Source organism: Lagopus muta, chromosome 7, assembly GCF_023343835.1.
Source record: "Lagopus muta isolate bLagMut1 chromosome 7, bLagMut1 primary, whole genome shotgun sequence".
In the NCBI taxonomy this organism is placed as follows: Eukaryota; Metazoa; Chordata; class Aves; order Galliformes; family Phasianidae; genus Lagopus; species Lagopus muta.
Genome location: NC_064439.1, coordinates 4,748,794 through 4,770,876, shown reverse-complemented (window position 1 = coordinate 4,770,876; position 22,083 = coordinate 4,748,794). Strand labels below are relative to the sequence as shown.

General features: G+C 43.6%; 1 protein-coding gene across 3 annotated transcripts in view; it reads left to right on the top strand.

The window, feature by feature from the left end:
- The window catches only part of PLCD1 (phospholipase C delta 1), a 51,656-nt gene that overhangs the window by 23,493 nt on the left and 6,080 nt on the right, over positions 1-22,083 (top strand). For all 3 annotated transcript variants that reach the window (XM_048951712.1, XM_048951711.1, XM_048951713.1), the window contains 11 exons: positions 761-989; positions 5,342-5,471; positions 9,771-9,999; positions 11,011-11,212; positions 12,306-12,450; positions 13,432-13,581; positions 18,048-18,215; positions 19,659-19,815; positions 20,088-20,204; positions 20,754-20,932; positions 21,417-21,549. In XM_048951712.1, coding sequence (XP_048807669.1) covers positions 761-989; positions 5,342-5,471; positions 9,771-9,999; positions 11,011-11,212; positions 12,306-12,450; positions 13,432-13,581; positions 18,048-18,215; positions 19,659-19,815; positions 20,088-20,204; positions 20,754-20,932; positions 21,417-21,549 — 1,839 coding nt within the window. The remainder of the gene's footprint in view (positions 1-760; positions 990-5,341; positions 5,472-9,770; positions 10,000-11,010; positions 11,213-12,305; positions 12,451-13,431; positions 13,582-18,047; positions 18,216-19,658; positions 19,816-20,087; positions 20,205-20,753; positions 20,933-21,416; positions 21,550-22,083) is intronic.

The window sequence follows — 22,083 nt, the reverse complement described above, 5'->3', positions numbered from 1 at the left end:
CTCATCTGCATTACATGATGGTCAGAGATGGGAATGGGGAGGAATGGGTTTGAAAGCCCATATTTTGCTTTCTTACAGCAAATAGGATCAAACTGACCTTTGGCAGGGGTGTGGATGGAGCACGGTTGACAGTAAATTGCCCTAAGTCTTTGGTCTTTTTCTCCCCAGTTTATACTAGTGTGGCTGAGAAGAGTATATAGGATTTTAGGTGTTACCTTTTTATTTTTTGCAAATTGAAGAATGACCGTTTCAGTCTATGCCCTGCTTTTACTGAAGTCACTCCTCATTTTCCTTTGGACCTTTAGAATTCTTTGTTTCCAGTTCTGGAAGGAGAACAGCTGAAGGTTATTTGATAGATGGGGTGAGATCGTGTTGGTCATGGTCCTAAGGTCTTTAGAGGCAAAGATAAGTCAGGGATGCTTCAAGGACTGGACCCAAAGTCTTGACAGTGACTGGTACCTCATCAACGTGATATCACAGTATGGCACCCCTGCAAATTCTGCTTCTTTGTTAAATACATGTGAGAAGAACAAAGAGTTTTGATTTGTTTTTATGTTTCTCGCACATTTTGCTGCTTTTGATCTGAGGTTTCTTTAGCATTGAATTTGTGGAAGCTGGAAAAAAATCAAGAGAATCCTCCAGCTGTGGGAGGGAGAGTTTGCAGAAAAAGGAAAAAGAGTAATTTCTTAAAATCCATCACTAGGCAGAGATAAGGGTGAGCGAACCCCTGCCGACAGCGAGCTCTGTTTTCTTTCCACAGTCTCTATTGAAGATATTCGGGATGTGAGGTCAGGCCATAAAACAGAAGGTATGGAAAAATACGCCAAGGATGTACCAGAGTATCGCTGCTTTTCCATCATTTTCAAAGACCAGCGGAAAAACCTGGACCTCATTGCAAGTTCAGAGGATGATGCCAACCACTGGGTCTGCGGCCTTGGGAAAATCATAGCCCACAGCAACTCCATGAACCAGAAACAGAAACTCCAACAGTATCCTTTGCCTTGTAAAGCGATTAATTGCACACAAAGATGCACTTGTCTTTCTCTGTGGGTGGAGTTGGTCGTATAACCCAATTTTTTTACTACTGGCCCTGGACACTGAGTTTTCTCTCATCATTTTACTGATTTTGTACCTGGGCAAACTCCTTGGTGTTGTTTTGTTGTTGTTTTTTTTTTTTTTCCTGTACACAGCGATAGATGCAAGAGTGGATTCAGGCTTCACAGAGCTCCTTAAGCAATGAATTGCTCCCTTCAGGGTGCTCCAGATAAAACAACCATTATTTTGTGTGTTCTTCAGGGGTCTGTTTCACTTGCACTGCAGTTAACTCCAGGACAGGCACTTTTTGGCAAGGCATGAAAGGCCCATACTGTTTATCATGTTTCACAGTAATATCAGGCGAGGGAACTGATTCTTCTCTTCTGTCTGCCAAGTTTACTCCAGGGTAGCTCCACTGACTTGAGCGAAATTACCCCTTGTTTGCCTCAGCATGGGAGGAAGTTTTGCCTTGAAAGAGACTGCAGTTGCTTTAGGGACAGCTCAAGACAAGGAAGGGAAGGGGAAAGAAAGAAAGGGGAATGAAAAGAAAGGGAAGGGGGAAGAAAGGGAGGAAAAGAAAAGGAAAGGGAAAGAAAGGGAAGGGGTCAGTTGTATGAGGAGAATGAATTAGTTAGAATGAGATCCTGGCTTTGCTCAATTCACAGGGAATTTTCCCCAGGGCTGAATTTCACTCAGTAAATTAATTGCATCCATATGAAAAGAGTCTATCTGTGGGTGTAGTTTTCGCTGGGTTTTCTGCAGTTCCTGTGTGTCTGAGGCCCTGATATGAACCTGCTGGCTGATTTCACCCTGATTTGACAGAGCAGTGGTGGTTGTGAAATATTAAGCTGCCTTAAGCTTCACAAAAACAGGCATCCAGCTATCAGAGAGGAAAACAGATAGCACTTGGCAGTGAGGGAAGGCTGTGTGAGCTTCATGCCTGGTTTGACATCAAAGAATCCGTGCAGACGAGGGGCGATGTGAAGTTGTCAGCAGGGGAAAATCACAAAGCTGGAGACTGAGCAGGCACCAGGGGGCCTTTCTCTCAGCCAAGGCTTCCTCTGTGTGGGCTCCCTGCTAGGTAATAATGTAGTGATGATGAGGGAAATGGCACAGAAATGCTGAGCTTTCATCAGGCTTTACTCTTCTGTGGATTCTCTGAAGTATGAAGTTGTGGCACTGAGGGACATGGTTTATAGGTATGCTAAGGATGGGTTGTTGGTTAGGCTTGATGACCTTTGTGGTCTTTTCCAACCTCAGTGATTCTGAGTTTAATAAGCACCTGCACCAGCAGAGTGCAGCTCGTTTGAAGGAGTCAGATTCCACTAATTCTGATATGAGCACGATGGTGTTCATGGTGGCAGGGTCGCTTCCCAGACGAGTTGAAATCTTGAAGCTTCGCTGCTGTTGGAAATGTTAGACTCTGTTGGTTTTACTTCTGAATGTGAAAGATGCTTCCACTCCATGGTATATGGGGAAAATCTGGGCCACAGAAACCTGTCCCTATTGCTGAAAAACTTCCCTGTAAGAAGAAATCAGATTGCTAAGGTGTGAGGGGGAAATAACAATAGCATTTGCAAGGGAAGAAAGCTGTAAATTTCCAGTGTGGAAAAGTACCTCTCTGACTCTGGAAAGCAGAATTGGAGCTAAATGGGGTTGGTAGGCAAGCCGTATTTCTGGAAGAGTAATTACTGTGTGGTCCTGGCTTCCAATCTGGGATTGTCTCAGGTCGTTTAACGTAACCTGGAATTACAGAACAGCATGATTTCTCATTTGAAATTTGATTATGCTTAATTAAAGCCTGAGATTTTAAATTTAGCCCATCTTCACTGGGTTTGCTTGGCAGCGTGGGTTTATTCACATCTTCCTTAAACCTCAGAAGTGTTCTCTGCATCTGTGAGCACAGAAGGGGAAGAGGCAGTGGAGAAGTGCTGCATCCCCTGCCTGTCCCCCATCCATCACTGCAGAACTGCTGTGCAGTGGATCTTTTCCACCCTTAGAAACCTTGCAAAGCGGATAAGGAATGAGTGAGATTTTGAAAACGAGTATTGAAAGCAAAGACTGTGATTGTTGCAGGTGGGGTTTGTTTGGCTTCCTTTAGAATGGACGTGCCTGAATTTGTGTGTTATGTGTCCTTTCCAGTCCTATACACCTATAAGGTAAAACTTCTGCGTGCTTGAGGAGTATTTCTGATGTTCTTGTACATACAGTAGTGTTTTAGTAAGCCTCAGATTCAGCCCTCAACTAGTTGGCATAGGTTTTTTAGCAAATACTGTAGGTATGTGTGCATGGATGACTTTAGGCCAGAAAACACAGGGGGCTTTTCATTTGAGTGGTGTGGCACAGTCTGCTTCATTTCTGGGATTTGTATATGTGCTTTTCTTCTGGTTAGGAATAGCTTACCAGAAGTTCTGCAGCATTTCTTTTCAAGCACATTCTTGGGATATCTGCCAGATCGTTTCAGTCATTCTTCTTTGGTTTCTCATAGAAAGCTGGTAGTCCTGAAGCTGGCAGATCCTTTAAAAACAAGAAGCAGCCTCTTTCTGGAGGCATACCAGAATGAGAACGCTTCTTCCTTGTCCCCCCATGCCCAAATGGATGGAGGTGAGGTGAAAGGAAAACCCACAACCAGGGCTGCAAAATTGTGTTTGTGTCAGATAAGAATTTCCTAGAGTTGTGCATCCCTTCTGTCTGTTATTTTAGGAAGTTTGTGAAGGGGAGCTGGAGTGCACGGGTTGGGTGGGAATGGCTGGGAATGGTGCTGTTGGCACCATGTTGTCATACGCTAAGCAGATGCTCTTTGAGCACAGCTGGTAGGGTGGATGGTGTTGTGCTCTCAGCAGAACATCCCAGGAAGAGCTCACATAGGAGCTTCATGGTTCAAACTTGGTTTTCTGGGGAACTCTCCAAGCCAGAACCTGGTTCAGGGCCCTGGAATATCCTTAGGAGTCAGAGGAAATGTTACCTCTATTTTCATTTCCATGTGTATGAAAGAGGAATATTACCAGGCTAAGAGAGATGCAGTGTGAGGTCATTTAGCATATGCCAAGATTTTTAAAGACATAAAGCTCAATTTTCCAAAAGACAGACAGAGCTACCAAACACTTTACACATATTTCCAAGTGTTTGGAAATACTTGAATGCAATGGTAGCTGTTGGTGAGTACCCTCTTTCAGAGTTATATCTGCAGCCCCTATAGGCTGTCACTCATCACCTCATTTTGGAGATGATTTTGAAAGACCCGGATCAAATATTATGGCACTATGTGCCCCAGCTGGTGTTTGCTACTTCTGAAGTTGATTTTGCTAAAAATCCATATTTATATCTTTTCTGGAATGTGTATGGAGCAGTGCTTCCTATGCAAGCCATGAAAGGTTGGATTTATGGTGAACTAATTGTTATTTCAGTAATTTTTATGTAGAAAAATAGGATATTCTTCTGGATGGCCTTTGTTATTTGATAGTTAGAGCAAGTTAGAGAGATACAGTTGGCTTGATGGAAAAAGTTATTTTTTAATTTGTTTTTTTGTTTGTTTGTTTAAAACTCCAGGTTATCTCAACTACCTGACATTTTCCCAGGGGACTTAAAAAACCATGGCAGACCCAGTTCAAATTAACTGGTGTAACACTAAAAAAGCTGATTTTTTTTTATGGTAACTGCTCCAGATCTGTAGATATACTGGAGTGAATATAAATGGAGCTCTTAGAATCACAGCCACAGTACAATACAGACATAGACACTGTGTGTTTTACAGGGAAAGCCAAGACTATAAAGATTGGATTGGTTTCATTCACAACAAATTTCTTAAGACATCAAGATAGAAATACCTGAAAAAATACAGAGGACTATTCATGTTTATTTCAGAGAATCCCTGTGAAGTGTTCAGAGTGATACACTATCAAATTCTTAATGATCAGTTGCCCATACTTGGAGATCTTTTCATTCTCCTTTCTCCCATCTGGAGGATGCACTTTCTGCCACAAAAGAGAAATCGGGCTGTTTTGTGATGTGGCTGTGTCCAGGAACTCATGCAGGTTAAATAGAACTGATCTGGCCTTGGCCAGATGGTGACAAGCTTTTCCTGGGTCATGATTGCTTGTTCTACAGAGCACTTTGCTTCTGCCAAAGCATCGCTTTGCCCTTTCAGAGCAGAAGGTGAGATGATGCAAGCTGTTCATGGGAGCATGCTGATTTACAGCAGCAGGGAGAAGTGGTTCAGAATCTTTACAAGAGGTTTGTCTGCTGTGTAGAGCTGTGGTATTTAGACCTCGCTGACCTGGAGAGGTTTCCTTACATCATCCTGCAGTTGGATTCACACCTGCCTGCGGAAAGCTGATAAGAACAAAGACAACAAGATGAGCTTTAAAGAACTCAAGAACTTCCTGAAAGAAGTGAACATTGAAGTTGATGACTATCATGCCAAGGCAATTTTCCAGGTAACAAGAGCAAGCAGATTAGTAGTGGCTGTTGGCTGAGGTCAAGGTCTCCCACTGCTATCAGCATTGGGTGGAGACCTAAGCTAAAGTGAAGATACTCCTAGTATCTTTTCTTGTACCAAGAAAGTACTCTTAGCTTGCAGTGCTCAGCAGCTCCCACCAACAACTGAGTTAGGATAGCACAGTGCTTTTGATGAAGCTCTGTTAAGGTGTTCTTTCTTTACTATTGAGACACAGTTTTACCTGGCCTCAGAAAAGGCAGAACACAGACATGGATAATGTGAGAAAAAGGAAAAGCCAAAGTGCAAGTGCACTGTAAGTCTCAGGAATTTGGGGAGTTATGCATGCTGTAGCCATGTGTCAATGCCTAAGCCACCCAAATCAGTGTGGTGAGATTAGGAACTCTGTACCATCTCAGAGCAGGTGTGTTTCCAGTGACCTGTGTAAACAATGATAAAGTGTGAATTGGGGATGAAAAACAAAATGATGAAAGATATGTAACATTACACCTTCACTCGGGCCAGCGTGGTTGCTCTGATAGGCCAAAGCACGTTCAATCCACTTGAATGTGCCCTTCTCGTTTCTCTAGATCCAGCTATCTGGCTCAGCCTATCAGAAGATAGGGATGAAAATTTCTCTGCTGTTCTTAGTGTCTCTAAACAAGCCTTCCTCCTGAGATGAGAAAAAAAAACGCCTGGGTAAATTCCAAACTTCTGTCTCTTATCTGAAGCAGGATTTGAATTAATGGTGGGCAGTTTCAGAAATGTTTTTTCCTGATTAGTGGTAAACATGTGGGTGGTTGCAGGTACAGGCAGTACTCCTCCTGCTCCTTCCTGTAAGCAGATAAGGCCGGAGGTTGGCAAGGTCTCACTAGGACCTTTCCCCAAAGGAGGGACAAGTTTCCTAATCCTTGGTTTATGGAGCTGTCTGTCTCTTTGCTAACTCTGCAGGATCCCAGGTTGGATGGGGCCCTGGGCAGCCTGATCTAGTGGCTGGCAACTTTGCCCATGACAGGGAGTTGGAGCTTGCTGATCTTTAAGGTCTCTTCCAACCTAAGCCATCCTATGATATGGAGGAAGGTTCTCAGCAGATCTTGAAGAATTTCACCTTGCAAAATGGCCAAGATATACAGCCCAGTGTGGCTGGCATATTCTATGGTTTGTTCTCTACTTGGGAAGACCATGGAAGAATAGCAAAAAGTCTGGAATTCCTCTGGTTGAGTTAGATATCTCCCACTGCAGGCACTTATGCTGGAAGTAGTCACCAGCACTTAACATTCCCTTTGCAATTGGTGTTCATCAAACCAATGTTGTAGACCAGGGTGTGATTCATCTCACCCTAAATGTGACACCTCATACACATCTTCTAACATCAAAGGTCTGAATCAGATGTGGCAGCAGTTAGAAGGGAGCAGCAGGATTGGAAACTTACCAAAGTTCAATTCTCTTTTTGCTTGAGGACTCCAAGCAGTAACTAAGCCCTCATTCATCCTATCCAAATGTAGGCAGCTAGTCAGAAGTACACTTATTAGACCTGTAATTGTTCTAAGCTTCCTGTATAGCCAGGGGAAAGAGAAGATGTTAATTAACTCTCTGAATTAACCTCCAAAAGGTTAATTCATATCTCTTGTGTGGTGAATTGCCTTTAAGAAGAGTCTGTCTCACTCTGTTTGACCACTGAATCCTTAAGCAATTATGTTTTCATTTTACATTTCCCTTAAACTTAGATGGAACACGAGACGTTACAGCATATTAAAATGGTGATCCTTTCTGTCTCAGTGAGTTTTGCTCCATTTAGTCATGGGAAGGAAGGGCAACCAAGAGATTAAGAGAGAGCTACAGGGCATGTTCTTACATTATTCTTGCTTTTTGCCACATAACTGTGTCGACATCTAGATTTTAGACACATCTAAGTGAGACATATGCTATGCAGCCAGAAACTCTGCAAAGCTCCTGTAATTGCTCACTTCATTCCAGTGCATCTGAAAGCTTCTGTCTCTTTGTGGCAAACTGAAGTTCATTCAGGAATCATTGTTCATGATCCATACAAATGAGCTCAATCACAGCTTTCTGAATTGAAAATCTAATTTGGAGCTCTTGTAGCCCAAGCAGAAGGAGCTCAGTTTTACACTGTGTATCTGATCCATCCTAGAATACAACTGTGATGCCAATGCTCTCGTACTTGGTTCATTACAGCCTTTACTGGCAACTAATGAACAAACTTACTGAGATACATCAGCTATAATGACTTCCTAGGAGTCACATCATTATTTTCCACGTGGTGTGTTAAAGAACATCTATCATTTACAGCATCCCTGCAGTCTCCATCAGTTTCCTTCCTTCTACTCCTTTTTTCAGCTGCTAAATATCACGCTCAACTTAGCTTGAGATCTGCCAAAGCCACAGCGCATGGAAGGCAGCAAGGAAAAGATGGTTCCAGAACAGCTCAAACTCATTTTCAAAGTGTCTGTAATATTGAACATTTCATAGATTGTTCTATCCCTGAGATGAGCCCATAGCTTTTAGCCAACAGATTCGGAAATCAGAACAAGTTGAACTTTTTCCTCTTGATTCACTTTGCGAAACGCAACATGTCATGATCATTTTGCCTGGTTTTATATGCGTGCCTTAAGCTGCTAGTGAAAGACTCTGGAGGAGGTACTGTGTGAGGACAAACAGTCTGTTATTATCATCTTGCTTGGACAACTGCCAAAGCCGCTATGGCCATCGCTGGGTTCATTGGAAGGGTTAGGCTGAGATTAGCATGGCGATTAGTTAAACTGAGATGTGCATTTTGCTCATAAAACCTGGGTCAATAGCTCTATCTCTGTGAGAGATCAAAGATCTATAGCAGTTAAATTCCTCTGGTTTGACCAGTTGCTGTATTTCAGCTACATCCTGGTATCTGGTAGCAAGTTGTTCATTTCAAGGGTGAAATGAAATGCACAGCAACCTCTTCTGTGTGGTCTGGAGCACATGCTGCATGTCCAGTTCAGATCTGAAGGAGAGAAAATTTTAGGCCAAAAAACAAATAAGGCAACCACGTCCTGCGGGCGCTTCATATCCTGTTGGAGATTTGTCATCCATGGCAAAAGTTTGATTTTTCAGATGTGAGTGAAATGTAAGATGCGAGTGGGCTGTCTTACCAGTGCTGGGGGTCTGTTTGCTTGCTGCAAACACTGGGAGAAAGGGAATCATCATAATTACAAGGCATTAACTGGATGTGGTTTGACTGCTGCAATTTGCTGACAAGAACACTTTGAAGTAATATAACATTCCCTGCCATGATTCCCCTGAGATCAGCTCCTGCTTTCCATTCCAGCTTGTTTTGCTCAGCTATATTTACTGCAGAGGTTTACAAACCAGAGATAACAAAAATAATAGTTGCTCGCCTCTCTACGAGGATTTCTGCTAGGAACAATCAACAAAATTCCTATCAGAATTTGCCACAGGAAAAAGAAAATTCTGATGAAAAATTGGGAATATTTATTGCTGGAAAAGGTATTGTCCTGTGTGCAGATGCTAGCTTGCATATCTTAAACTGCTCGTCAGCCACGTTCTTGGCTGTGGTGCCCTGTTAGAGCTGTGACTGAGTAGAGAAGTTAAAACCATTGGGAAGCATGGAGGCATGAGGAATTTGTACTGCAGCTCCTTGAGAAGCTGATACCCGACTTGCAGTTTTGTGGGGATTTTGCAACTTGTTTTTTTGGAGAAGAATGGGAAATTTCCACAGATAGAAGATCAATTATTTTTTTTCCATACCTAAACAAGCACATGTTTAGAGGGATTTTCTTTAAAGTCAGTTTTGGTACCGTCATCGCAAGCAGTCCTGCTAACTGGCCTCGATTGTCTCTTGAGGTTTGGACCCACTAGGATCAAGGGAAAGGTCTTTCCACTTTACCTACCAGATTTTACATCAGATGCATTAGTTGTTTTTGTATAGCGCTCCACCTCTTGAGATCAAGAGGGTTTGTTTCTCTTGACCCTTGATTTTTGCTTGGATTGTAAGGAGCCTTCCTTTTAACGCATGGTTTGCATAGCATGTAGTGCAGTGGAGCTCAGGGCCATTCCTGGTGCTCTTCAACATACCGATAATATGAATAAATAATGATAATAATTGTAACCATTATGTGACTAGTGGCCTTATTAATGAGAACCATTCACCGTGCTTCTCATTCACTGGCCAGTAACTGTTTCCAATTATTTTGTGTTCTGCGTTGTGTAGCCCTGGTGCAGATTACGGCTGGCATATGCCAGAAGGAAAGAAGGTTTTCACTCCTTCTCCCCTCTACGTTTACAGCACTGTGACAAGTCCAAAACAGAGGCTCTGGAGGATGATGAGATAGAGGAATTTTACAAGATACTAACAGAGAGAAAGGAAATAGACAAAATCTTCCAGAAGTACTCAGATGCAGAAGGGCTCATGTCCTGCCAGAACCTGGTGAGGTTCCTCTATGAGACACAGCAAGAAGAAGATGCTGTTGTTGCTGCCCCTCCCTTGATTCAGAGATACGAGCCCAGTGAACGAGGTAAGTTGGGAACCCTGCTTGGTTTGGGTTAAAATCTTACTATCTTGATGAACTCTGAATTGCTTTGCTATTGCTTGCTTCTACAGCCCTGCTGTGTTGTTTTGTCTTTGAAACCATTTCTAAACCAGCAGTCTTTTAGGGGAACACCAGCAGCTTGAGAAAAGAAGGGGAAATGAGAACCTGGGAAATATTTACGTTCATATTTGGCTTAGGTACTATGAGCAGCCAGAATAGGGGTTGTCCTAGAGTTGGTTAGAGAGCAGTGGCATTCCTGTAGGAAAAGCTCTGATGGCTTTTTCAGGTATCAGTCATCACCTACCTTGCAATGTGGCAATGTTTCTGTTCTTTAAAACGGAGAAAGAGATAAATGTTTTTGTACGTGAGCACGTGAAAACCCACGGGGTGTTGAGATCTCTGAGTAGGTAGGCAAGGAGGTGAGAACTGTTCAGGAAAGCAATCACATAACTGTCGTTCTGCTCAGAAATTAAGGAATCACTGACTTGGGCATTTTGGAGGACATGTTCAAGAAATCAGTGCAAGATCGTAGGCTCTCTGCACTGTCCTGGTAGAGCTTCAGGAGAGGAATAATGCTTTGCACATATTAGATTTGAGGGCTGGATTGAAATCTAGCTCAGTCCCTCAAGATAGGGAGACATCAGTTATCTTCTGACAATTTCTGTGTTGGTATGAGAGAGACTTGAAGTGCTTAAATGGAGATTTTTGTACCGTAGATCTCTAGAAGCAGGTGAGGTAAGTGTTGCACTTTTTAGGTCTGATCAAGGACAGTAAATGCCAAAAAGTTCTGCTTGTGAAGAGGTTTTTAAAATACTTTCAAACAGATGAAGCTATCGCTGTCTTCTGAACAGCATAAATCTCTCTGCTAGCTGAGTGCCTAGGGAGCATGTTTTACTTTGAGACCATCAGGGATCAGCTGGCACCATGGTGAAGATGACACCACAGCTTGGCTGTGTCAAATTTTAAGCATGGGGTTTCTGTCTATTCGTCTGGCAGCCAAGAAGCGTAACGCCATGACCAAAGATGGTTTCCTGATGTACTTGCTGTCTGATGATGGGAATATATTCAACGCCTCCCACCGTAAAGTTTACCAGGACATGAATCAACCTCTCAGTCACTACTTTGTATCATCCTCACACAATACCTACCTTATGGATGACCAGCTTACAGGCCCTAGCAGCACAGAAGCCTACATCAGGTAACGTGTGTGTGTGTGTGTTTATGTGGGAATGTGTTTAAGTACCTGTGAGATGTTGGTTTGTTTTCCTTATAGAAGACATGAGGTGCTTAAGTCATCTTACAGAACATCTATACTGCTAGATACAAGAGAGCCAAGAGGCAACCTCTCATTCTCAGACTTGGAAACAGCGACTAAAATAAAATAGTGACTATCTCAAGTCCCAAGCTTAAGGGAGCAGAGAATGAAATCTGGCACAGGTTACTGAAAGTAGCTATTTGGATTCCCCTTACAGTATTTTAAAATTATAGAATTACCTTTTGTCTTAAAAAAGAAAAATACTAAAAAAAAATCCACGATTCTTACTGCAGTGATTTAAAGGACTTGTGTTATCTGAAATGTATTGGGAGTTGCATAAAAGAGGCAAGATCACCTCCAAGGAAGTTAAGTCTTTCATAAAAAACTTTGGTTTGAAAGTAGATGAAAATAGTAGTATGGATATGTGGAAGGAGTTTCAAATGGGAATTCAGTCTGTAGACTCAATTTGGGAGACTGGTGCCCTGCAGTCTCCGCAGATGTAATTAATGACAGCTTGGAGGATTCATCCCTCAGATCTTACCAGATCTTATCAGATCTAGGTGAAGAACACACATCATCCAGGCTTCAAGATCTGGCTTCTGTAGCTGACTTTCTTTCTTCCAGTACATTTCTTCTCTTCACCATCTTTGGGAAAAGACTTGGGACACAAATATGAATGTCCTTTCTCATCTAACTCTGTGTCTCCTTCTTCAGATAGCCCTTAGCTTGGGCTTTCAATGACCTCTTTTCTCAGATCCCACCTTGCCTTCCTTGTTCAGCCTTCAGCTCTGTTGCCCCTGAGCTCTCCTGATTCCATCCTTTCTCCACCTGCTTTCCTGTTTTACCAAGCTCTCCTTTCTACCTTGATCCCTGAACTACCCATCAACCTTCCCAGGCAATACCTGTGACTGATTCACTTTCTGCCTTGAACCCTGAACTTCCTATCTGTCTTCCCAGGCAATACCTGCAATACCAGGCAATGCCTGATCCTGAGGAGCAGGTTTAAAACCCAACCAGGTCCCTTCTTTGTTTCCAGAGCCCTCACCAAAGGTTGCCGCTGTGTGGAGTTGGACTGCTGGGATGGCCCTAACTCGGAACCTATCATTTATCATGGCTACACTCTCACCTCCAAGATCCTCTTCTGTGATGTCATTAAGGCTATCAAGAACTATGCTTTCAAAGTAAGGATTGGGAATCCTGACACTCCTTTCTCCTACTATACTGATAGCAGATCTCTGCTCTCCCAGCAGAGAGCTTAAAATTGAATACTTCACCTTTTCCACGGGTAGAAGATATGTGCTTCTGTCTAGACATCCAGTTTCTGCTTTCTGAACAGATCCATTCCTGGAAGTTTCTGGTCAGGCAGGGCACAGCCTTGGGATAGGTTTAAGTCTGTGCTAGCACAGCTAGATATTGGACCCCCCTGCAATTAAAATAATGCCCAATTTCTTGAACATATGTGGTAGGAAATGCAAGAAAACCCTTGATTTACTTGGCTTTGATGCCTCAAGGTCTGTCCTTACATTGGAGGAATGGTATCTGTGTTTATTGGAGGGACTGATGCAAAGAACTTCTACTCTGCTTTAAAAGGAACAAGCAGGTCAGGATTCTTATGTGGCAGTGCTAAGCTAGCAGCCTTTAAAATCCTTGGGTGTACTTTCTGCTATTTTCCTTCAATGCACTTGACTTGAGAACCAATACCAAGTTTTCTTTGGGGCTATAAAGCAGTGACAGTGGCAATGCCTTCTGTACGCAAAATATCTACGGGGCTACAAAGAACCAGATCAGGCCTATGTGTGAATGCAGGAAGGATTCAGGTCAGTTAAGGATCTGAGCAAGCCTCCTTTCCCAGTCTTCTCCTGACTTAGGAAGGTTCTCTGACAATGGTGCACGTGGAGAATGGAGGCACGGGGAGCTTCACAAACTGCCCCACTGAAGGAATACTGATCCAGCCTGCTGCCCTGTACGTGGGATCATCATTTCTGCAAGGCATCAGCATAGATCTGAGCAGCTAGTGCACAGCTGAATTTGTCCTTTTTTTTAAACTCCCTGCTGCTGATGCACTCATTTCCAGAGAAAACAACAATGGAGTTTATATCAACTGCTTTAGAATGGTAAAATTTCAGAGTTCAGTTATGATGGATGTTACTGTCTTGTCCTAGACTTCACCATACCCTGTCATCATCTCCCTGGAGAACCACTGCAGCCTCGATCAGCAGAAGGTCATGGCTCGGCACATGACAACCATTCTGCAGGACATGCTCCTGGTCGCCCCGATTGATGGAAGCAAATCCCAGTTCCCCTCCCCAGAGGTGAGCAAGGCCACTCCTAGCACTTTCTGCCCTCTGAAGGTGGGACAAGAGAGGTCTGTTCTTGCTGGATGCTAACTGGGGAACCAGTGGGAATTACACTTGCCGACACATAGAGCTTACCTAGGGGCAGTGGTAGAATAAGAAATAGGAATAGTTGTTAGAAATACCCTGTGCACATCAGACTTCAAAATGAACTGCTTGTTTGTTGTATAAAGACTCAGAGGAGATATCCCTGAGGAACTAAGGACATTTCTGGTCTATTTACTGAGGCATGGCGGCATCCTTCATCCCACAAGGAAGGAATGCAAGGGAGCTGAGTCCTGAGGATCTGTCTTGTGTCTGTTCCCACACCCCGAAACTGAATATGACCAATCCTCTGAAACATAGAGAGGTTGCTGTGGAAACCCAGGCTGTTGATGAGAAAGTCATGAGGGCTGAAAGGACAATATAATTATTTGTCCCTTGAAACCCGAGGGGAAAAGCAGCACAAGTGGCCTAAAACTGGGTCAAGTGTGAGATATCCTTCCACTGAGAACGGCCTGGGCTGGCATGGCGGTGTGGAAGGGCTTATGGAAGAGTCCTTGGAAGACAGGGGAAGGTGGGAGGTTGCCTGGAGGACAGGTTCCACTGTGATTCCTAAGAATTATGGCAGCTGTGAGGCAGTGAGCTGAGCTTGGACCCTGCAGGGAGAAGGAGATACACAGTCCTCATAGTGTACCACGGCAAGAATATCTGGTAATTAGGAGGGAAAAAAAAAAAAAAGGAAATGGAATCTTCGTATGAAAATAATAATAATAATAATTGTTTCCAAAAAAAGAAGCCAAAATGTTCATCTGTTTCCACCCTTTGTGTCTGTGTTTTCTTTCTTTCTTCCCTCCTGAGCACTTTTCAGAACCAGACCGTTGTGTGAGTAGCTGCTGTTCCCTTTATATCGCATTTCGTTGCTAAAGAAATCATTTGCCAAGAGTTGGAGAAGGGCTAGCCAGGGCTGGAAGGAGCTTGTGGGTAGGATAAAGCTGACAGCAGGGGAGGAAAGGGGGGGAAATGAACCACCCCAAATATCTTGGGCTTGGTTGGACTCAATGATCTTGAAGGTCTTTTCCAACCTGAGCAATTCTATGATTCTATCTATCTTCTCTGCTTTTTCTCCCTCTCTCTTTTCCTCATTTCCTTTTCTGACTTTCCCCTTTCTTGGGAATGTTGTGCCTCACTTGATAGAATGCCTGGCGCAGAAGGAAGCCGATCCGGGTTGGTCCCTCGGCACTAGTGCAATAAATTGGGATGAATCATTAATTTTTAATGCTGCTGCTTCAGCTAGACCTTTGCGCTGGCACGGACAAGTGGCCTCCATTTCAGAAGTGACTCTTCCCCGGTGAGGTTACACCCAGCATGGAGGCAGGTCTCTGCAGGCTCTTAACGGAGTTGGAAAATCAGCGTTTTCGGTGTTATGTGCTGGCTTGTTATTTATCCTCAGTGTAGGATGGGGAAAGCTGCTGACAGCTTTTCAAAAACACCGCCTTGTGACCAGGGGGTGATATAAAGAAAAGTGAAACACCAAGGAAGGAAATGTGTGATTTGTGCGTAAGGGGATGACCCCAGCTTCCCAGAGATGTTTTTTTCCCATTCCTGTGCTTGTCTGACCTCCTGCTCTGCTTGCCCAGGTGGACACGTGGCCCTCGCTGGAACAGAAAAGCCCAGATCTACCTTTACTGAATGGATTTGGGATGATCTGCTCCAGTGGAGGGACTGATCCATTTAACTTAAAGGGAGACAAAATACCAATGTAGTAACACATATCCTTTCTCTTCTATTACTTTTCCTCTGTTTTCCTGCCATGTGAACTAGAACAGTGTGTTTGTGGAAAACACATTGAAGCCGAAGCACTAAGAACAAAAAAACAGCAGAAACCCCTTAGATTTTTCCACTTCCTTGTGAAGCTGGCATGGGGAAACCAGAGAAAGTGTAATATATTTTTTCTTAGAAAAAAATACAGGATTCACCACTGGGAGGAGATCTGAAAGGCTGTAAATAAAAGCAGGCAGAGCAGAATAAGTTAGCAGGGCAACGTCAGTAATTAAAGGAAGATAACAGAGTTTGTAGTCACACTACCAATGCACAGTACAACCCTGGGCAAGCATCTCATTCGTCAGGTTCCATTTAGGAATGGAGTCTTGGGCTACGAAAAGTGCCCAAATACTTCTGTCAAGCTTCTCTCTTTAGGTCCTGATCATGAATTAAAGGCGTATAGGATAGAAAGCCAAAAGCCACAAAAAAGTTCCAGGAAAGCTTCAGGTCAGTGCCAGGGCTGTAGGGAAGAGGTGCTCCAATCTTTGCTGCTGATTGCTTACTGCAGGCCTTTCTGCTTAATTCCTGATCTGCACAGGGTTCTGCTGGTGTTCTTTCCCCCTGCCTGTGCATATCAACTAGAAATGATGCAAAAACCCATCCTTATGATGAGACTAAACCAGATGCTGAATGTTAATTCAGCATACCAGGCATATTCCAGACCCCTCCAGCTTTTTGGTGTTGGACACCCTTCACCATGGGAATGGTTTTGGGCTGAATTTATTAGCCTTACTGGGTGACCCTTTGGACCATGAGCACCCCAGTGCAGTGACTGGGGCTCTGCAATCCCACAAACAACATCTGTCCCATGGATTGCACCCACTGCTGTGCCCAGTGCCCCATTCAACGTCACCTTGAGCCATGCAGTTCAACAAACACATCCAGGATAGCAGCAGCAAGGCAAGGCTCAGCACAACTGACCTGAGATTTCTCCCTGGGTAATGTGTTTCTTTTTTTTTTTTTTTTGAGACTCTTTTCATCCTTTGATGCTGCTTGTTGTAAAAACCTGCAGTATCTCAGCTCAGCTGCCTGACAGACATCTGCAAATGGAGCAATGCTTTGAGTTGGTGCGTCAGGTCTGCACATCTCCTCCTGAAAGTGAACGTGTTAATCCTCACAGCTTCTCTGACATCTGATAGGTATCTTCATCCTGAGAGCACAATGCAGTGTGGCAGTTAGCCTTTGTGTATCCGTGTACTTGAGCACATCACTTTGGCCTGCTTATGAACTAGTTAATATGATCAGGGCAGTTGGAGGTGTAGTCCACCTCCTCCCAGACAGTTGTCTGATCACACCCTAGGGGTGTTAGTTTTCTCTGTTGACTCTAAAGGAGGTGTCGAAGGCACAGAAAGTTTGTTGAGGTGGCTCCTGTTAATATGCCAACACCACTGAGTTAAACATTGGAAATCAAACCTAGTAATGGCTGTCAGGTCAGTAATAGAGTCAAGAAGCTTTCAGGTAAAATAAATGCATGTGTGCAAACCTTTTGAACTACTCTTCTTGTTACGGCTTTGCTCCTGATAAAATGAACGGTGCTTTCATTTAAGACAGGTGCCCTGTCCCAGATCACAGACTCCAAAGGGAACAAAGCCATGTATCAGAATCATTGCAAATACAGAGATGAGCTTGCTTTGATGTGCAGCAGAAAAGGTGAGAAAGCAGTGGAGCTGCACTTCTGGAAATCTAAGACAATATGGTTTACAAGAGTGCATAAGGAAGTAAAAGAGTTGCATCAGTTCCACTGTGCTACGTATTCTCAGTGCACTTCAGCATGCTTGTAGCTTTTCCTTTTTTCTTAGTTGTGTTCCTCTTTGGGCTTGCCACAGGCAACTGGAATAGCTTTATGGTCTACTTGTTAAGTATTTATTGAGCATTTCAGCTAATACTTCTTCCTAAGACAAGGAAACTACTCAACAGAGCTGAACTGATGAGCTTAATGTCCTTCCCCTCAGGCTAGAAATACTTAATATCACATGAAGGGGAACAAATTCAGATGGAGCAAATGCATGTATGTATGTGTCTGCGTCAGCTTATTTAAAACCTTGGTAAAGTAGATAAGCACCCAAATTTTGGACTTTGCTTCTTAATATCCAGCACACTCCTCCCAGCTGCCTTTGTCCAGCTTTTGAGTGACAGAGTAAGTTCCTTGGAGTAAACAGATCATTTGTGGTAGCTGAAGAAAAATGTTCTTGGCTACTGCCTTATGTGCCAGTGTCAAATTTCAGCTCAAATCAAGTTTCATCCACAGCTTAGCCAGTCAGTGAGGAGCTGGGCTGGTCTCCACAGAGACACTATCAATTTGCTTGCACCCACAAGAGGGGAATAGTGTTACTTTAAAAAAGATTTTTGGTTTTGCACGGTCCTGTCATTTGAGAGCAGAGGGGTTTGTTGCTTTTGGTGGAAGAGGCAGATATAGGATGTTGCTGAAAGAAGAGAGGACACATTATACAGAGTTATATTGGCTAAATCTGAGGTTGTGTTTTTCTGGTATAAGCAGCACCCTCTAGAGCCAGCAGTACCAAACACATCCATGTGGCAACAGATCTCACACTGGCTTCACTGAAAGGAGCAAGGCCAGGGGACAAACTGCTGATCACCTTTGCCTGCTTTTCCTTGTGCAGCAACTGAAAGGGAAGATCCTTGTGAAAGGCAAGAAGCTGAGCAGACAGGAAGACCCCACTGGGACAAATGGGAACAACAACCTGGAGGCTGAGGATGTCTCTGATGAAGATGAAGCAGCTGAAATGGAAGATGAATCTGTGAAGACAGAGGTGCAGCAGAAAGGGAAGGTAAGTAAAAGAAGTGGCTGAATCCCTAAAAGGGTTAGACCTGCAGAGGCAGGAGAGCTATAACATAAAGTAGATCTTTGCCTGCTGCTGAAGGCTTGGAAATCCTGCATCAGGAAGTCTAATCTTGTTAGCAATCCCATGTCTCATGCTGGCAGACCACTTTCTAGATGGGCTTTGTGACATGACTTGGAAAAAAAATAGCAATTGAAATATAATTCTAATATGCTCTCAGTTAAGCACAAGTATGGAGATCTTGCAAGGCCATCCGACTATGCTGGTTTTCTTCCCTCTCTAAAAAGAAGCTGAAGGACCCAGCAGCTGGGAGAGCCGTTTAGCATAGTGTCAGGTGTCGGAATGGGCTGCCCAGGAGGTGGTGAAGTCACCATCCCTGGAGGTGTTCAGTGTTGTACAGAGAGACATGGTTTAGTGGGAAATATTGGTGACAGGTGAACGGTTGGACCGGATGATCTTAGAGGTCTTTTCCATCCTTGGTGATTCCATGATGCTGTGGTTTATGGATGCAGTGGATGAGTACATGTTCAGTCCACTTCTATCTGACTTCCAGATATCTGTTTCTCATGAGTCCATCATCACCTTGTTAGTTACTGGGGGCTGATGGTTTTCTGGTAACATTTTGGGACGTGCCTACACCCTCGCTGGCCATTTTTTGATGACCTTGTGCAGCAGAAAGAACTGTGGGAAGAGGTGTCAGTTTACCAATGGGGTGACTGTTTTAGGAGGAAGAAGGTTTACCACCACATCAGTATTTTGCTCCCTATTGTGAGGTCATTCATTTTTTTTCAGACTGCAGGTCAATGTGAAGGCCATATTCCTTAGGGATCAGGTTCATAGATGACATAAATTAATTCAGTCCCACTGATGACAAAATTCATTGATACTGCCTCAGAATCTAGTCTGATATATGCTTTCCTTTGCTGTTTGTTTACTGTTTGAGGGTTTTATTTCTTTTTCTAATCCATAGTCAACAGCATGTATAATTTTGAAGACTGCAATTTTGTTTTCTTGCATTTGGTGGGAGCTGATGATACTTGTGATCAAGGCTGTGGAGTAGTTGGCACCAAAGCATTGTGAGAACTTCCTAGTTCAACATAAAGAAAAGCCAAAGGTCTGAGGCACAAGGAAGGCTCATTCAGGAAGTCAGTGATATCTGTGGACAGGCCAGTGGCTGGTGAAATGTGCCCATAATGTTGCCTATGTAGGTAACAGCAGAGTTGTTATTCTGCATGATGGTCTGAGAGGAGGGATTAGCCCTCTCTGTGCAGGGTAAGGGACACAGCAAGGGCAGTCTGCCTCTTTACCACCCTGTATCTGCATGGGGTTGCCATTGGGTGCTGATGGTGGGTATCCTTTCCATCTGTGGTTGATGATACAGAGCAGACCCAGGGTTTGTAGAGAAAACACAATTCTTCCTTCTTTTTTTAGAGTGACACCCTCAAGCTGGCCAAAGAGCTGTCAGACACAGTTGTCTACTGCAAGAGTGTTCATTTCAATGGCTTTGAAGACCCCAGCCACCCTCGAGCTTTCCATGAGATGTCATCATTCACAGAGAGCAAAGCTCTGAAACTAGCTCAGGAGTCTGGTATGTATGTTCTGCCTTGGCAAAAGGCCATCCTATGTCCCAGTCCTCCATAAAGTGACAGCTACTGGTGATTAGACATGAAGCACCCCAAAGCCATAGGTCACAGGCTGTTACCAGGAAGGGTATTTTCTGCAGGCAGTTTGCACTCAGCCAGACTAGACAGAGAAGCACTATATACAGCAGCATCAAGAAAAAGTAGTCCCCATCACTGGAAAGAATATTCTTATTCTTATTCTTATTATTATTATTGTTGTTGTTGTTATTTTCTGTAGGAAACAGTTTTATTCTTCATAACATCAGGCACCTGAGCCGAATATACCCTGCAGGCTGGAGGACAGATTCTTCCAACTACAATCCTGTTGACTTGTGGAACGTCGGCTGCCAGATTGGTGGGTGCAACAGGGAGCTTGGAGAGGGTTAAGCTGGCCATGTTAGTCATGACTTGGCCACAGTGGGGCTTTGGCTGAGGTAGATGTTCAATTCCAGGCCAATTACAGGCAGAGAGGCTCAGTGACCACTGGAAGAGATGAGTTCTTGCAACTGCTAGGAGAACTTTTCCTGCACTTTAAGTAGGCAGAGAAAAAATCTGAGAAGGATTTGTGGCTTTGCTTTAATTAATGGGTTTATCTAGAGGATTGTTGTTCAATCAGATGACAAAAAAGTCAATGCAGGACGTCTTTTGACCAATTTTTCAACTCTCCTGCAGTAGGCAGGAGGATGACTGAGATGGCCATAATGGCTTCTCCTGCTTCTAATGTCTCTGAATGGAAGAAATCCTCAGGGCAAGCAGACTGTGAGGGGCAGAGCTTATCAGTGCTCTATGAAGCATGGAAAAGTCAATGTTTATGTCCATGAAGTGCAATTTCATGTGCATAGAGTTGGTAGAAAAAGACTCCTATTGATTTATCTGAAAGTGACTGAGCTTATTTATGTTGCAGTTGCCCTAAATTTCCAGACAGGAGGCACAGAAATGGATGTCTACCAGGGCCGGTTCCAGGACAATGGGTTTTCTGGGTATGTCTTAAAGCCAGAATTCCTCCGGGATGAGCAAACCAAATTCAATCCAAAATCCATCACAGAAGGAACATGGGGGACAAAGAAGAAGCTTCTACTTAAAGTAAGAATAGAAGTCAGAAAATTTTCTCAGTAGTATGCATTTTGGGGGTTGTAGGTTGTACCTTCTCCTTTTTCTGGTCCCGCATGGACAATGTTATCCTAACTACTTACTTTCCACTGCGTGTATTTTTCTCAGTCCTGCATGGACTCTCATTTTCCAAGCATATGTGTAATGTTTGGCAGCAAGAGAGGTAACTGACAGCATTTACTACAGATGAGCATACAATCATGTTAGACACATCAACATTCACCATTGTTGTTTCCATGTATCACCCAATCATGCTGGGCAGAGATAGAGAAGAAGTTGCCTTTTTGACTGACAACATTTCATTAGATGCTTTAGATCATTAAAGCTTCCTCTGAAGAGTGTCACGATGCTGGCTCTGAAAGACCAGCACCAACAACAGGTCCTGTAGTCCTGGAGAAAGAGAGGGAACCAGTCTCTCTTTCCTGCATCCTGATCTTTTGCTCTTTTTCCTCCACAGATCATCTCTGGTCAGCAGCTGCCCAAAGTAAACAAGAGCAAAAACTCAATCGTTGATCCCAGGGTAACAATTGAGATCCATGGCGTCCAGCAGGATAACAACAAGAAGCAGACCAAAGTCGTTGAAAATAATGGTAAGGGGTTTTCTTCCATGCTGTGATGCCCTGGGGCTGTAACCCTTTGGTTTCATACAGCAGCATCTTCCTCATCAAGATCTGCTGCCCTGTGGCCTGCCCAGATACACACAATTTTAATTACACAAAGCAAATACACTAGGTGATGATGGCCTGCTTCAGTACAGGGACCCTAGCTGTACAGCAGATTGATGTCCATATGGGGCATTTGTTTCAGGGGTTATTCCATCTCTTTTATTTACGGGTTGTTTGGAGACAGAAATTGCCTTCAAAACAGCATCATCCAGCTGAGTTGTTTTGAGATTGGCTGCCAGATCTGCAGAGCTGGAGATTTGAAAGTGGTCTTTACCTCCACGCAGTTGGATCTGACCTGGGACACACAGGATCCCTTCAAGATCTTTCCAGAAAGGACTGTGTGTGACTGATTTTATTCTGAAAGAGCTACAAACTCACAAGAGTGTGGTGGCAAGAGACTCTGTAGAATTGTCCATTCTAAATCCTGCTCAGAGAAGGACCAACTTGTAAGTTAACTCA